The sequence below is a fragment of the Paramisgurnus dabryanus genome, chromosome 5 (genome assembly GCF_030506205.2).
Source record: "Paramisgurnus dabryanus chromosome 5, PD_genome_1.1, whole genome shotgun sequence".
Taxonomy (NCBI): domain Eukaryota; kingdom Metazoa; phylum Chordata; class Actinopteri; order Cypriniformes; family Cobitidae; genus Paramisgurnus; species Paramisgurnus dabryanus.
Window position 1 is genome coordinate 32668935 of NC_133341.1, and position 17016 is coordinate 32685950.

General features: G+C 39.1%; 1 protein-coding gene across 1 annotated transcript in view; it reads right to left on the reverse strand.

The window, feature by feature from the left end:
• tspoap1 (TSPO associated protein 1) overlaps positions 1 to 17016 on the reverse strand; it is a 66704-nt gene continuing 49688 nt past the window's right edge. Inside the window, exons 22-32 of the mRNA XM_065251117.2 lie at positions 16830 to 16976; positions 14961 to 15656; positions 12667 to 12766; positions 10990 to 11120; positions 10633 to 10801; positions 8552 to 8620; positions 5404 to 5457; positions 4761 to 4864; positions 3916 to 3987; positions 3684 to 3803; positions 1 to 2893 (exon numbers count right to left, since the gene is read on the reverse strand). Of these exons, the coding sequence (XP_065107189.1) occupies positions 2666 to 2893; positions 3684 to 3803; positions 3916 to 3987; positions 4761 to 4864; positions 5404 to 5457; positions 8552 to 8620; positions 10633 to 10801; positions 10990 to 11120; positions 12667 to 12766; positions 14961 to 15656; positions 16830 to 16976 (1890 nt within the window). The 3' untranslated portion in view covers positions 1 to 2665. The remainder of the gene's footprint in view (positions 2894 to 3683; positions 3804 to 3915; positions 3988 to 4760; positions 4865 to 5403; positions 5458 to 8551; positions 8621 to 10632; positions 10802 to 10989; positions 11121 to 12666; positions 12767 to 14960; positions 15657 to 16829; positions 16977 to 17016) is intronic.

The window sequence follows — 17016 nt, forward strand, 5'->3', positions numbered from 1 at the left end:
TTTTCTGTGAAAATATACTTTATTTCTGTAAAAAGTCCATATTGCAACAAGTCTTCTCATTCGCTTTAAGTGAAACGTCCCAAGAAAGTGAATCGCTCATGTTGCGAATCCACAATCATTTACCATGCAAACAAAGAAATAAATAAATACTTCACCGAAAGAAGCATTAATCACAGGTGAGTTACTTTTTACAAAAAACTTGAAATGTACAAAAGAGTTCGGTCGGCCTACGATCACGGACCGACACTAGAAGAGAGTCTCTTTCTCACCATATATGAAAATATCCTTAAAATCACAAAAATACAAATCACTGGCAATCCCACACACAAACCTGCAGTACTGACACTGCAGACGTGGCCTTTGTGTATTTCTTGCAATAAAAACAATACATGTACATGCGACCATTACAACTACACATAATAAATAGAATAAATAAGGCAGAATATAGATGGAGTAACATCATGCATGCAGTTTATTGAAGTACAGTCTTAGTTACTGTACATTAAGGCTCAGTTTTTATTATGGCCTGGCATTTACAGTATGCATCTACTTGCTGAGTTTCTATTATTAGTAGCAATGACAATATATATTTATATAAATCGGCCTGTGCGTACTTAACATTGCTGTTGCGTTCAGATTATATTTTAGCTAAGTTAACTGTATGACTACACACAGATGCTGTTCACTAACATTTTATTTGGATATTAAATAAGCAACATGAACTCATTGTGCCTACTAAGTACGATTATTGAGCATAGCTGCAAGCTTAATCTACTTCCGTCCTGTGATGTTTGATCTCAAGCCCCGCCCACTATGCGGCTGGCATTTAGTGATTGGTCTCTAGACCTAAAGGTTTGGCAAACGCTCGAGCTTGCGGTTTGGACATCAGCGAGGATCTGCTTAAGACGCAAAACTGATTCACATCCAGTTAAAACCTGAGATATGATTTAACGTGAGCCCTGTGAAAAACCAAACAAATATACAGATGAATAACACATAATCATACTGTGTGCTGCAAACAAACATTAACAGCATTTTAACAAACGTTTACTGCAAATCATATTGCAATGTGATTCAGATGAGATATTTTTACATGCTACATCTTTACAGAGCTCCTAAAACGGAGAAACGAGTACAAAAGTGAACGAATACAAGTTGAGAGTTCATGCAGAAACAAAAGAAGCAAATGTCGCTCTCATACAAATGTGCATGTAGCTTTAAGATGCACGTGACTGATTTATAATGTAAATCACTGAGATTCACGTCAGTGTGTTTGAGAAAAGGCAAAGCTGGAGATAAAATAAACCATAAAGACTTAAGTCACATCTGAACCTTCATCTGACACGCGCACACACTTTTACAGAGAAAGATTAGGTTTCTGCGTACAACTGACATGACATTCATTCATTTACAGCTTTAGATGACTTCCACTTTGAATCATCATGAAGACGGGAGAAATAAATCTGAATCAAACACTGCCAAAGAGTTGGTAACACTTTTCAATAAGGTTGCATTGGTTAATGTGAGTTAATGCATTAGCTAACATAAACTACAGCTTTATTAATCTTACCTCATGTTAATTTTAGTATTTACTCATATATTTTTTAAATCAAAAGTTGTCCCTGTTGCATGCACAATGAACTAACATGAACATCTGTGAACTTTGCTCATTGTAGTTTATGGTAGCTAATGGATTTACTAATGTTGACAAATACAATCTTATTGTAACGTGTTACCGAAAAGTTTTATCCACTCATAAATACAATATTTCATTGAGTGCAATCTTTGAAAACTCATCTGGGTTTATCAAGTAATGTTAGCATAAATGATTTGCTTTCACAGTTAAAATGCCTGGAATTGCACAAAACACAAATAAAACTTTAAGTGCCACATAAGCATAACAGAAGCCAAATGCATTCAGATTTTCACCAGTAAAATAAACAGGTATCGAGAAATTGAATCAGTATGAAAGATCTCTACTCTCAGCTCGTATTGACCTCAATAAAGTTTGGGTAAAAACTGCAGGTTAGCTTTTGCAGTCACAACACCACATCCTGTAGCTTTAACCAGCTAAACCTGTTAATATTCAACCGGCAAGTTGTGGACCAACTTAGTAGTGCAAAAACTATTAACTATTACTTTCTTTCAATGCATTTTCCATGCAATATCATTAATTTTGCCAATACATTAAACGAGTCTCCTCATAAGTGTGCTTTGCTTTTCATTGTGAATACTAACTGAAGACCATGACGTTTACACGCCATTATTAAAGTTAGCATCACCGTATGACCACAATGTGCACAGTCCATAATCCAAATCCAGACTTTGTCAATGTGAAGTTTCAGCAGACACAAACTCTTAGTCACAGCTTTAACCGATTCAAATCCCTGTTCATACACAGAGGAATCATTTCCAGAAGAATCAGTCTGAGATTCAGTATCAAAGAATCACAATCAAATCACATTCTAAATTTTACAGGACCTGGGAGAAAACCTTTTGAAGGAAACCACTTTCCCGTAGACACAATCACTATGCAGAGGACCTTAGTGAAAACCTCTCAACACAGGGCCCGGGAAACACACACACACACACACGCATGCACACAAACTAACTTAACCTAGAAAATGTGCAATCTGCAAATCCTTCCCGTCACCGTCCTTCGCCGTTATTCCTTCTTGCCGGAGCCGAGCTTTCTGAAGAGCTTCTTTCCCTTAGAGAAGAAACTTTTCTTTTTCTTCTCAGGCTGTGCGTTCTCAGGGGATGCGGGGGTTACGGGCGGAGATGAGTTTGGGTTTGGCTCAGAGTCCGGATGAGGATTCGGCTCTGATGGAGCGGGATCAGACTGACAGGGGCTCACAGGATCAGGTGCTTCTGATGACTCAGTCTGACTGACCTGTGAGGTCACACAGCCGTTAATGTGTTGAAATGATCCGACAGGACATACACAAACAACGCTTGTGATCCTTCAAAGCGTTTGATCAAAGGTTTAAGCTTTGATGCTTTAAATGAGTCGAGCAGACAAAATGAACAAAAAATGGAAAAATAAGGGAAAACAAAAACACACTGAACTGGGAGCAGTGTTGGGGAAAGTTACTTTGAAAAGTAAGGCATTACAATATTAAGATACTCCCCAAAAAAGTAATTAATTGCGTTACGTAGTTACTTTTCATGGAAAGTAATGCTTACGTTACTTTTGCGTTAAATTGCATATTTCCATTGCAAAAATGTCAAGCCATCTCCATTTCTGACCGAAACTGTTCCTGCTCAGGCGCGCACGCATAGAGTTCGTAAACCTACGTTAATACATTCAGTTTTATGCAGTACATTGTTTTTTTACATCAAATTAATTAAACTGAAAAGTTTTTTAAAAAAGTAACTCAAATCTTAATCTTATGAGAAAAGTAATATTATTACGTAATCCACGTTACTTGTAATGCGTTACCCCCAACACTGACTGGGAATGTGTTTGATTTTAGGGAAGAGGACTTGAGGTGATTTAATGTATTCAGATTTATAAAACACTTACGCTCATAGTTTAAAATGAACTCCTCTCTTGTGCCTCTGAACATCATGCAGGACAAATGAAAGAAACAGCACACATAAGACGGACATGCACGACTATAAACGGACTGATGACAGAACAGAATGAAAACATTCATGCAGAACGCAGTACAAACACACACCTGTGAATCTCTGCGGCTCTCCGCTGACGTGTGTTCAGACCTCAAGGCTTCATTCTCCGTCTCTGGAAAGACCTGGAGAAAGTTTGACGGCACCAAACCTTTCTGTCCGTTGAGATCGCCCTGAAACATCACAAACTCCCATCATGCACCGCTACTGCACTCAGCCAATGAGACATCATAATTTAACACTCGGTGAAACACCATAAACATAAAACTAGAGGGGGAAGCTTACGTAATAAAAGCCATCATCATCCATATCACCGAACACATAGATGATGTCACCCACGCTGAAGGTCAGCTCAGCCTGGAGTCAATGAAAGACAATATAACATTAATCATGTAGACAAACTTTTTTTGGTTATTAGTCAGTAAATGAAATCCCCTATTTTTACAAATGTCACTTTTACAAATTTGACTGACTTTCGCTGCAAAACCCTCTAAGTGCATGCAAGCTTTTTGGCAAAAAACAGATAGAGTAAACACTAAAGATACAAATATTGCAAATGATGAAAGTCGAAAAGTAAAAATGATTCATGTGGCTGCCACATTCCGATTGTATTCAGGTCCGAGAATTCACAAGGGACAAAGTTTGAATGGACTTAAAGGACTTTGCTGAAAAACGTATGTGGCGTTTTGTGGATCAAAGCTGTATTTCTGAATGGCCTGAGGCTGGGATTAAGCGGATTTGAAGCAAATGTATTGGATGAACGTATAATACGTGCAAAAGCATTCGCTTCATATCATTTTTGACAGAATAGCCATCTGAGCTCCATATACAACAGCTATGACAGGAGAGACTACATGACACATTCACTCCCTGTTTTTCTTTACAAAGTATCAAAATTATAGAAATCTTATGAAGATTTTTTGGCACAAACTTTATCAATGTCTTTTGATGTTTCAGAGCATAAACACATATAAAAACAACATTCTACGTTTATTAAAAATATTATATACTGTATATACAAATAAATACATGCATAGTTTAAGAGTCGGGGTTGGTTACATTTTGCTGAAGGTGTAGTTTATATAAAATACAGAAATTCAAATGTTATAATAACGTGCAATATGTGTCACCTCTATGTCAGCATTAGGTGAGCTCTCTCTCGGATCATAATCAAAGATGGCCACCATCCGACGAGGACGCGAGCTTCCCATCGGTCCGGCTGAGTGACTAAGATCTGCAGGTCGAACATACAACATCACTGAACATCATACTGTTTAAACCAGATCAGCTTCAGAGAGAAATTAATCAGATGATCAAGATGTGAACTGCTGTTCTGATGACAATGTGTAGCTGTCAAGTCTCCAAAAACAAAAAACACAAATTGTAATGCATTTTTTAATCTACTGCACACTACTTAAACACTTAATATAAATAAAATAAAAAGTGCACACAAAGTTTATTCAAATTAAGATAAAGCTCATTTCTCAGGAGAAACATGAGAGTGAAATATAAAAACATCCCATGCATGTCACAAAATGAAGCATAACAAATAAACAAGATGCAAACGAAACGTGTCAAACAGAGATCAAAAGCCAGTGATTGGTTCGAACAGGAGGGCGTGCTGGATGCTTATCTCCATGGTAACAGCACGTGATGCTGAATGAGCTGAAAGTTGACATTAACATGCGGTTAAACTGTAAGAGACTGAGTTCAGCTGTTATGGGCTGTTACAGGATGAAGAAAAGAAAGACACAACGCAGAGCGATTTCAAACCTTGACTGGACGAGTCAATCACAGATGTGTTCTCCCAAACTGCTGCTGACTCCACTGTAAAGAGAGAGAGGTGATGGGTGGAGCCAAGGGTTAGACACAATCTAATTGGCTGCCCTGATCTGATTGACACTTGGGCTCATGTGGATAAAAGGCAAACCAAACAAAGACGAGAAAAAGTTATTTGAAATGAAGAAAGCATACATTAGCCAAACACACAGCGAGACCTGAGAGTCACACCACAAACTACTGACTGTAATTCATCAACACATCTCAGTCTATGAATCACAGAAGACCACTCAAGACAAAATGATATAGTGTTTAGCTGTGTATTTACTTTCTTTAAACCTTGTCTTCAACCTTTTGAAGCAGGGATCCCTACTGGATTGACATACTTGATATGATATTAACATTACAAAGATTTGAAAATGTAAATTTACTAGTTTTTAGTTTTGGGAACTTTCATTTTGATCAAATTAATATTAATAATATTTTTTGTATGATGCCTAATTTAGAGGACCCCAGTAATACCACAGCAGTACCACAGGGGCCACCGGATCCCCTGTTGAATTCAATTAAATTCAATTTTATTTATATAGCGCTTTTCACAAGTTTTAATTGTTTCAAAGCAGCTTTACATTAATAGATGTAGAAAAAAGCATAGAAAAGCATGGATTGAAGACCCATGGATTACACCAGGTGAACCCCCTAGACCTAAATTATTTCTTTGAAGTACCCCCTAAGATTTTAAATTAATATTTTAATAATTGAATAATAGCACTGCATGTTTAACTTTAAAATCATTTATTTTTTCAAAATCAGAATTTTCTTTTATTGGTACATAAAACATATTTGTCCATTTTGCTCAGTTTTCTGATATTTTGTAGTGTTCTGTTCAGATTAAACAAACAAAATATATCTTTTGTGTAATTAAGTGCTTTTTTATAAATGATTATTTACTACCAAGGAAGATTAGGGCCAAGCTAAAATAAAAAATAAAAACATCTCGAGATTAAACTTATTATAATGCGAGATTTAACTAGTAGTTTTTTGAGAATAAAGTCTAAATAAGTAACATTACGGAATAAAGTCCTAATATTTCGAGAATAAAGTCGTAATATTCCGAGAATAAAGTCGTAATATTGCGAGAATAAAGTCGTAATATTGCGAGAATGAAGTCGTAATATTGCGAGAATAAAGTCGTAATATTGCGAGAATAAAGTCGTAATATTGCGAGAATAAAGTCGTAATATTTCGAGAATAAAGTCGTAATATTTCGAGAATAAAGTCGTAATATTGCAAGAATAAAGTCGTAATATTGCGAGAATAAAGTCGTAATATTGCGAGAATAAAGTCGTAATATTGCGAGAATAAAGTCGTAATATTGCGAGAATAAAGTCGTAATATTGCGAGAATAAAGTCGTAATATTGCGAGAATAAAGTCGTAATATTGCGAGAATAAAGTCATAATATTTCGAGAATAAATTCATAATATTTCGAGAATAAATTCATAATATTTCGAGAATAAAGTCGTAATATTGCGAGAATAAAGTCATAATATTTCGAGAATAAATTCATAATATTTCGAGAATAAAGTCGTAATATTGCGAGAATAAAGTCGATACTAAATTACATACCAGCGTTATTAATAAAACAATATGAGGGAGATGCACTTTATTTACTTTCTCTCTAAATATTATGTCTTTATTCTCGAAATATCTAGGTAAAAAAATCTACTAATTTCAAATTATTTTGACCTTTTTCTTAAAAAAAACTACTAGTTAAATCTTGCATTATAATGACTTTAATCTCGAGATGGTTTTATTTTATTATTTTAGGTAGGCTTCAGAATCAGAACCAGAATAAGAAATAGGCTTTAATCCTCTTTCGTAAATTACACTTTATAAAACGGGCAGTTCTGGTTCTTCATTCTGATTGGTTGAAACGCGTTCTAAGCCGTGATAAAATACACCGGTAACCTCACGGTTCAGACCACATTACATAAGTATCACTGCGCCACTGTTACTGCGTATTGATTTATGAAAATAAACACCACAGTCTGAAATCATATTTTTAATTTGTCTAAAATTGCACAATTAATGGCGATATCCAGATGAATGTCAATAAATATTGTTGAGTCATCTCGTCAATAAAGAGAAAACGTTGTCTAAGGATTTTATAAGTCAAGTTCACACGTCCGCTATTATCCACTGGGTGGCGATCTTACCCAACTTAAACACTGACGCATTCACTGAAAACACCGTGTAGTACTGTTCATGGCTCCGTCTGAATCTAATCTCTTACTAAAGTTCTTTACAAAAATGGAATTATCTCCGCTTTTAATAAAAAAATTTGAGAGGTGATAAGAGATCAAATGAAGGTAGGATGAAATGTTTTTTTGTTTGTTTTTGTTTCAAAGCGGATGGTCTGTTCTTTCATTTGATATTTTATGTTTATATAAAGAAGATAATTTTTTGGAAGGCATTAAACTATGGCAACTTAAAAAAAAAAACGCTGACGGGGAAAGAGTTCAGCATGCTTCCAAGCATATTTGATCATCACTTCAACAGTTGCACGATATAAATGTTAATGTATAAATTAGATGAATGGTGATTTATAAAATAAACACCACAGTCCTAAATCATATTTTCATTGTGTCTTTGCTGTGTCTGTGTTGGTTGGGAACTGCGCTCTGTTTCAGTCACACTTGATTCTGAGGAACTACTTTGTTTGGCGGAAGAGTAATATTTGTACTAATATAATTACAACTTTTTTGGGTTTTATTTTATAAAATCCCGCTAACGTTATGCATATGAAGTAACCGTTTTATAAACGCAATAAACCCCTCGAAGCGTTGGGTTACCAGTGCATTTTATAACAGCTAAGGGGGTTTAGGCACTCCGCTTCGCGTCGTGCCTAACAACGCCCCTTAGCTGTTATAAAATGCACTGGTAACCCACTGCTTCTCGGGGTTTATTGCTTTATTATGACGTGATTGTAATTAATTAATTTATCAAGTTTTTTTAATTTCAGGTTGTCTTTAAGATGTCTGCTGTAAAACATGTGACTGTGAATATCTAATGAAAGAGTCAGATGCAGAAAAGCTGATGCAAAAACGCAGGTGGAATCTGAAAGGAACGCTGACACACACCTTTCTTGGAGCGTCTAGGTTTCGGCGGTGGGGCGAGGCGGCGTGGAGTCTGAGCATGTAAGTGGGCATCTTTATGAAATTGATACAGGAAACGAGGAAACAAAAAGCAGCAGACAATAATGAATGAGAAGCCGAAAGAAAACCAAAACTTTATAAAGAAAAGAATACAGCTGAAAAGAAAGAGAATAACAAGCGTTAGCAGCGAGACACCACAGTGAGAGGAAAGTGTTGAACCATCAAAGCAGCAGCAAAGCATTCTGGGAAACGAGAGAGAAGAGAAACGAGCGCCAGCTGTCAGCTCAACTTTTTCCTTTATAATCGCTGTGTGCTCATACAAACCACAAAAACACGACATCATTCACAACACTATAAACGCAGCATGTCAGCGACTAAGTGCAACAAAACTTTGTCATGGGTGAAATGGTTTATTGATGGACACATCGTAACATCGACATTTAGATTTCTGGGCATAGACACTGAGGAAACTGTATGCGTCTTCTTCAGTATTTTAAACAAGTTCACTGTGCTGTGATGTCACATGACATTGTAAAAGGAAAAAATGAAGAGTTCAGATGCAAAACCCACTAAGTGCGTCTGGCATGATTTCTTATTAATAAACATTTTTATCAGACTCTTAAATCTTTCCCTGACAGCATTTTTATGATAAATAAATAAATATTAAAATTGAGGCTATTAGTAGAATGTGCTTTGGCGGCAGTGGCGTGTTTACCATTTTGGTGGCCCTTTGCAAAGTCCAAGAACCGGGGCCCCCATGCCCCAGCATTGTCCAAGGTTTTTCATTTGAATTGCACAACAATAATATTCAGTATATAGACTTAAGAGAGATATATAAACCTGGTTTATTTTGTTTTACACTGCTTAAAATAACACTAAATTGTTAGTTTGGTATGACAAAAATTTTTGGTTTAAAAAAATGTTTCACGCCCCTCTCAGATATATATTTTGCTTGCAAATGTATTATAGGATTTAAAACAATGTAATTAAAACTGCCACTTCAGTGTCTGAAATCTTACTAAAAAAAAAACTAAATGAGGAAAAAGAGGAAGCATTAGATTAAGATTCATACTGATCTAACAAACTGAACTAATTAACACCAGCAAACAACATTGTAAGTTGGTTATTGCTTGAATTTATGGATGGGGATCACATAAAACTCTTATGTTCATATTGCAAAAACAAACTTACTGTGAGATACAACAAGCATATAGACTAGAAATACACTAAAGATGATATTTTAATGACAATGATGAGATACAGAATATGATTTGTCGTCTATTTTTGACGTGATTAAAACCCCTGCGTGGTGTCTTTATCATGTTTATACCTGTACGAGTGTGGAACAAAAGATGCGTGTCGTCAAACCGAACCACCAATCACAGCTGTGAAGCCCAAAGTCTTTAAAGTAAACTTGACCATCGAGTGAATGTTGTGCAGTTACGAGAGCACAGAGAGAGTCGAGCGAGCGCTCATTCCAGCACTTGTGTGGCTGCATTTGTGCGCGCTGAGCAGAGGTGCGCTTTCCCGTAGAGTTTCACTCATGAAGTAGCCTATATGTGCCCTCGCGAGGATGAGCGCAAATATTATTCTACGTGCATACTCCCAAATCTCTCGCTCGCGCGTGCTTTATCCGTACCTTAGATTCGGGTCTGAATAAACGTGACATACTTTCCCACACCTTGTGGCCAGTAGGGGGCCCCCCAAGCCCGCGAGGCCCCACGCAATTGCGTGGTTTGCGTGGTGGGTAAACACGCCACTGTTTGGCGGGCAACTCACAGACTCTGTGCGGGCAACCATGTTAGAAACCACTGGTTCAAATTCATTAACACGATGTTTCAAACTAACATAAATGGACTAAAAACTCGCAATTGTGCAAACTCAATTCTGCATTCGCTCCCAGATCTATAAGCTTCTCTCAAACATGCCTCCAAATGACCTTAAGCAATGCCTTAAATGTTGTCTAGTTGGACAGTTTGAATCAGAGCTCAACAGAGGATGAGTTAATTTCAATATTTGCAAAGAATTCTGGTCATTCTGGAGATAAAAAACAGTGAAAACCACACCTATCTTCTCCATAGATGTCTCTGTAGAGAGGAAACCCTGTAGCAGAAGCTGATCTCTGGTCTCCTCATCCTCAACCTGGATCTCTGAAACCATATTGCACGGCACGTAACCGTGGCGACCGCCCGCCTCACCTCGGAAGAAACCATCTGCATCTTTGTCCCCGTAAACCTGCAGAGGGGAAATCGTATAACCATAACGAACTTTGCACAAGAAATAATATTGATCAGTTAATGAACGCTGTACTGAAAATAAAATGAAACGTATAAGTTACTTTTGGCTATACAAGATACAAGATCAACACTGACACTTTCTGATGTAAAAGCATCAAATGAAAATGTTTAATCTCGCTGTCATACCTTGATAATCTGTCCTTCTTTAAAGGGAAGTTCTTCTTCAGCGGCGTCAGGATTGGGTGACATGACGGCAGGGTCGTATGGAAATAAAGCAACAAAAATCCTCACCTCATCTTCTCTTGCTGCTCTAGACTCTGCAGCACAAACACACAGTACAGTATGTGAGTACTTTAAGCTACACCTTTAATATTTACACAAAGGAGCTTGCATTACAAAATTTTTTTCTTTGTTTTGTAGGATGACGCCTTTCGTCAATCGTTAACGCTTACGCCACATGTGAATGTACCGTTACTTTGAATGGGTGACGTCATGCTTTGCCGAACTGAATTGTGGATCCGTCAGCGCCGCGTCACTGCCGTTGCTCGCAGCAGAAGTTGAACATTTCTCAACTTTCCCAACGCCAACGCGTGCTTCAGCCAATCAGATCGCCTTATGGAAATAACCTAGTTGCGAGCCAGCCAATTATGTTTATGCAAGATCGAAGCATGTGTTGCGGGCAAAGTGATTGACTGTTGGCCACGCTTCAGACACGCTTTCCCTCAAGCGTTAACGCTTACGCCCCATGTGAATGTACAGTTACTTAAATTGGTGACATCATAAGTTGCCGAACTGAATTGTGGATCTGTCAACGTTGCATCACTGCCGTTGCTCGTGGCAGAAGTTGAACATTTCTCAATTTTTCAAGTGCCAACGTGTGCGTCAGCCAATCAGATCGCCTTATGCAAATAACCTAGTGCAGGGCCAGCCAACTACGTTTATGCAAGACCATGCGGCCACTGTGATTGGCTGTTGGCCACGCTTCAGATACGCCTTCCGTCAAGCATGAATGCTTACGCTCCGAGTGATTGTACCCATAGAGAGATGTGAGCAGCAGTCTGATGTACATTACATAATGTTTCTGAGTGTTCCCTAACTCAGTCGGTAGAGCATTACGCTAGCTATGCAAAGGTCATGGGTTAAAAATGTAGAGATTAAATGTGATGTAAGCCTCTTTGGATAAACTTTCTGCCAAATGCATCAATGTAAACATAGAGGAGTTTACTGTACATGGAGGGAAAACCAGAAATATGATTGGCTGGAAAATATGCAGTAATACGGAGATCTCTTCAATTTCGGCTTTCCTCTCCTGAGGGTGTCCAAAGGTAAGACGTCCATAAGCAAACACATAATGATTACAATACTTTCCACGCACAGCAAAATTCTAGGTTTTGAAGGGTAAATGAGCACCATGACAGTCGTGAGTTCATGTCCGTGTGTCTCCCCCCATCTGCAGAAACCTGATGGTGCGGTCCATGGGTGTCCTTAAGTGAGGTAATCGTGCTAAAAGCTGCTGTACCTAATCCAGCATGATCCTCTTGAGAAGTTTGCATTAAATACTTAAAACAGAAGGAGCTATGATGTAGCAGATACTACGTGTGTCTTTATCACTGCGCAGCATCCACAGAGACCAAATGATCAACCTAGGTTTACTTGTTAACATTTAAAAACTGTGTAAAAAAATAAAGAAGATGTCCATCTGAATGTGTATGACTGCAGAAATGTTTGTGAATAAGAAATGAAAACAAGTATCTGGAAATCTCGATAAGTGTAAGTGTGTAATGCTAATGGCAGTCTATGTAGCATGAATCAAGATAAGAGGAAAGACAAGAGATCATTTTACATCACGAGCGAGAGACTCACCTCTGGATTGTCTAATTTCAGGTCGTGTGGATTTAGTAGTGACATCATTTGTGCTGCACCACACTGCACCTGCCAGTGATGCTTCTCTACCTTCAGTCTCCTGATACAAAAGAAACTTCCAGTTAAAGACTAATAAAGATAATATGCAGTCCATCAAATACATACACTATTCCACATACAAACACCAGGGGCTTCAGACTAAAACAATACTAAAAAAAAATCTCACACTTTTAATCACTTACAACAGTGGTCACCAACCCTGTTCCTGGAGATCTGCCCTCCTACCTAAATTAGATCCAACCCTGCTTCAGCACACCTGCTTCTAATTTTAGGTAGCCGTGAAAAGCTTGATTATCAGAATCAGGTGTGTTTGATTGGGGTTGGAGGTGAACTCTGCAGGAAAGTAGGGCTGCGTCCAAAACCGCCTGCTTCCATACTATATGGTCCTAGAGGGCCACTGTCCTACAGAGTTTAGTCCCAACCCTAATTAAACACACCTGAAAAATCTAATTCAAGTCTTCAGGATTACTTGGAAATGAAATTCAGGTGTGTTTGGTTAGGATTGAAACTAAACTCTGCAGGACAGTGGCCCTCCAGGACCCAGGGTTCCCCACTCCTGATATGGTAGGTGAAAAGCAGTAGGTGAGGCGAGTAGTATGTCCGAATTCATAATATTCCTAAAACAGTAGGCGAAAAGTACCCGGATGACCTACTACTTCCGGCAAGATCCAAAATTGGTCATTTGATGAACCCTTTACTAACCCGTAAGCTCCCGGGAGAGGAGTTATTCAACAAAGATGACGAATGGGTGTTGTTTTATTCGTAAATGTCTAAAAGCGGTAACGCAGCTCTATTCAAATGCAAATACATTAAACAGCTGTCCCTTAAATTGGTTAAATTGCACTAGTTTAACGTTATCCCACTTAACGACTAACTTCTTTATATACCAACGTAGGTCACTTGATGTTTCAACATGGGAAATGTAGTACGTCTGTCCATTTGCCACAAAGAAAGTTACCCATGTTTTACTCTAATATATAAAAGGTTATTTTAAAAAAATATAAGCCCCACCCACAACTTCCTGTTTTAACAGGAAATACATCAACACAGAATATAAAAATTAACGATTATACAATTTACGGAAGCCAAGCTTCAGAAGAAAATTCAAGTTTGATGTATGCCCCCTAATGGGAAACAGTTTAGTCCTGAAGCTAGATGTCTTCACGGGTCCACTTAGATCTGAAAACCCGAGGTCCAAGACGAGACGGAGCGTGTTCAAGTCTAACGTGTGCCTCGGACACGAGTCGAGTATAAATGAGCGGCACCGGGTAATTTAAAATGAATGTGTTTTTGCCGAACAGACCATAGAAGACCCGAACTAACTCCCGTGTGTGCATCGAGTCCTTTTCCAACCCCTCCTCTGTTTGCCAAGAGCGTTTGTGGCATTGTGTGGCTGGCGGTAGGTTAATTTTCACTGAGCCAGACCTGTCAAAAATGTGAAATGCCCATTTAAGCAGTTACCTTGTTGTCATGATCAGATAACAAATAAAACATAAATGGACCAATCGGGACAAATTGGTTGGGAGGCAACTGGGTTTCTTTCTGTCTGACTGGTGCGTGAGGGGCTGCAGACTGCCCACACGTCAGTGCCATTTACATACGGGTCCCGTCAGTTCCACTGGTTCGAGTTGGACTCAGGTCTAATTTTCTCGGGTTTGTCTCAGTTCGGGTCTTTGTATTTATGCACGCTGGGTTTGGGTAAAAAGTGATTCGGGTCATTTCAGGTCGGGTACATTTCTTCGGACCGGAGAAGACCTCTAGCTGGAGCCGTGAAACCAATCACACACAATACTGCTCAAATAACATCTGATCTGTGATCAGCAGAGAAAGCTAAGGAATGTTTTAAGTTACAACACAAAGGCAGCCGATATAGGAGCTCTATACTAAAGCAGGTTAAAAACACATCTCTGAACAAACACAGCAGCTGAGCCACAGCGTACAACCACAATCTAAGCATAGCGTCAGTTTACCTGAACATCAGATATAAAAACACAACAAAAAGCCAAAAGCTACATCACTACAGGGTGTAGGGACACAGACAGCTGCAAGTGAATCGTGTTTGGACTTAAACCTTTTGCGTGGACATACATGCAAATGCACTACATGGATCAATTTAAGACAGGTGAGGTGCGAACACTTGCATGTCTTCATTTTTAGGATGCAAAAGGTTTCCATCTGGTTCAAGGAAAACAAGGACTGCTAAATAACAAGAGACGGACACACATGAAACACACCCATGAGCGGTCACTTGGTGCGAGTTGTGCCCGGAGCAGATGCTGATATTCACGATTACTGCCCTTCACCCACCACTCTGAACTCATTTGCTCTAACACCACTTCACCAGAATCAGACATTTGAGGTTCATCATTATCAGTCCCGTACTCTACATCGATCTCCGTCGAGGGCCCGGTGGGCGACTTCACGCGTCGTACGGTCTTGCTGAGTAAATATTGTCCCCGTCCTGTATCTGAACGCGAACCAACACTGGCAAACTCTGAGGTCGTCCGGCTACGGAGCAAAGCTTCTCTCTTCGGTCTGTCGCCGTGTCCTTTGTGCGATGTGTGGGGCACACACAGAGCTCCAGAATAGGAACTACCATCAGCGTCCAGCTCCACTTCTTCCCTGTCCGAATAGTTGATGGTGTCTACCGTATCCGCGTAGTGAACCTTGGGTCTGACGCGCACCGACCCCTTACCTCCTGCCAAATCAGATTTGCGTCCTTTATTGGTGTGATCGGGGGAATAACGACGCCCCTGGCCCGACACAATCCGGCCCGTGGACGATCTAATGTGAGGTTCTGACTCTGTATTGTCTTCCTCTTCTGTGACCTCTGGGATGCTAAAGAGCTGCTTGTTGTGGAAAGCCTGGGGAGGGAGCTTTATAATCTTCTCCAAGATTTCTTCATCACTGTCTGTTTCCAAGACTTCAGACTGGGTGTTTTGGAGAGGAGTGATGGGGTGAGAGTAAGAGATACCAGTGCATATACGAGTGAGGTACAGGTGTGAAAGTTGAAAACAGAAGGAAACAAAAAAGAAACAGAAGAAAATTAAAATGCAATAGAAAATATAAGAACAGAAAGAAAAGCAAAAGATAACACAGCATCTCTTGAGCAATGACCATCAAACTCATCTGTTTAAATCATATTAAGCCTTATAGTTCTGCATAATTAAGGGTGTGGCCACTTGAGTGACGGTTGAACAGTCACTGCTGTCAATAGATTCGAGCTTGGGGGGCGTGGTTTCAGCAACCAGTCATCTCAGCTTCACCCACGTCCCGCCTCTTTACCCATTTTCAGATACCCGCGAGGAATGCGCAGTGACGTGCAGCCAAGATGGCGACGGCAGGCACCGCCTACTATTGGCTTCAAAAACGATCTTCAGAAACCTATGGGTGACGTCACGGACACTACGTCCATCTTTCTTTACAGTCTATGAACATGACACAACTTTAAACAATCCAATCAATTCTCGATTGGCGAATTCAAGTCCAGCCCTACCTTTTATTCATTTCAGAAGCTGTTTTACTTGGATTTACATCACCAAGGCGAAAATAAGACAAACTCTACTTTCGTTTTAGGGCGACTTTAACCAGCAGACGTCTTCGCATATCTATAAACAGTGCATCTAGTTTTGGATCTAACATCTTACCTATTGGCGTAGTCAATGTAGTAGAATAAAAACATTACGTAGCCAATTTCACTCCATCGGTGCTGGATACCTGTGGTTCTTTTAGCTACGGACCTCAACGATGAGCTTCTCCATAGGGTCCTCTCATTTCATGCAAGCATTTTTAATTTACATAGATTTAATTAGCAGTCAATGGTTCATTGTTTATCAGACGGACAAAAAACGCTCCGAAAGTGATCCCAATGTATCTGTGAGCTCTATTGTTTTCTTAAATTGAGAACGATATTAAAAAGTATATATTATATAGTTATCATTATCGTCTGTAGTACAAACAGCCCTTAACACAGAAGAAAACTATTTTATACTTGTCATACATCATCCTGTTAAAATGTATTATGTTGTAAAGTCTGTGAGATACAGTAGGACTATTGGCGTGCTAACCAAAACAAAAATTGAGCTCATGTGTACTGTACGTACTCTGCCTGTAGGACCTCTGTTTTGGACATCTGTGAGGGATTCAGAATACAAATCTTCTTCCTCTTCCTCCAGTATGTCAGACAGATCAGATCGACTGCTCTCTCCATGATAGTCTGGTGGAGGATCCATGAGACCTCCAGCATACACCTGATAACAAAAAGATAACCTCATGTAATTGATGTTAGCT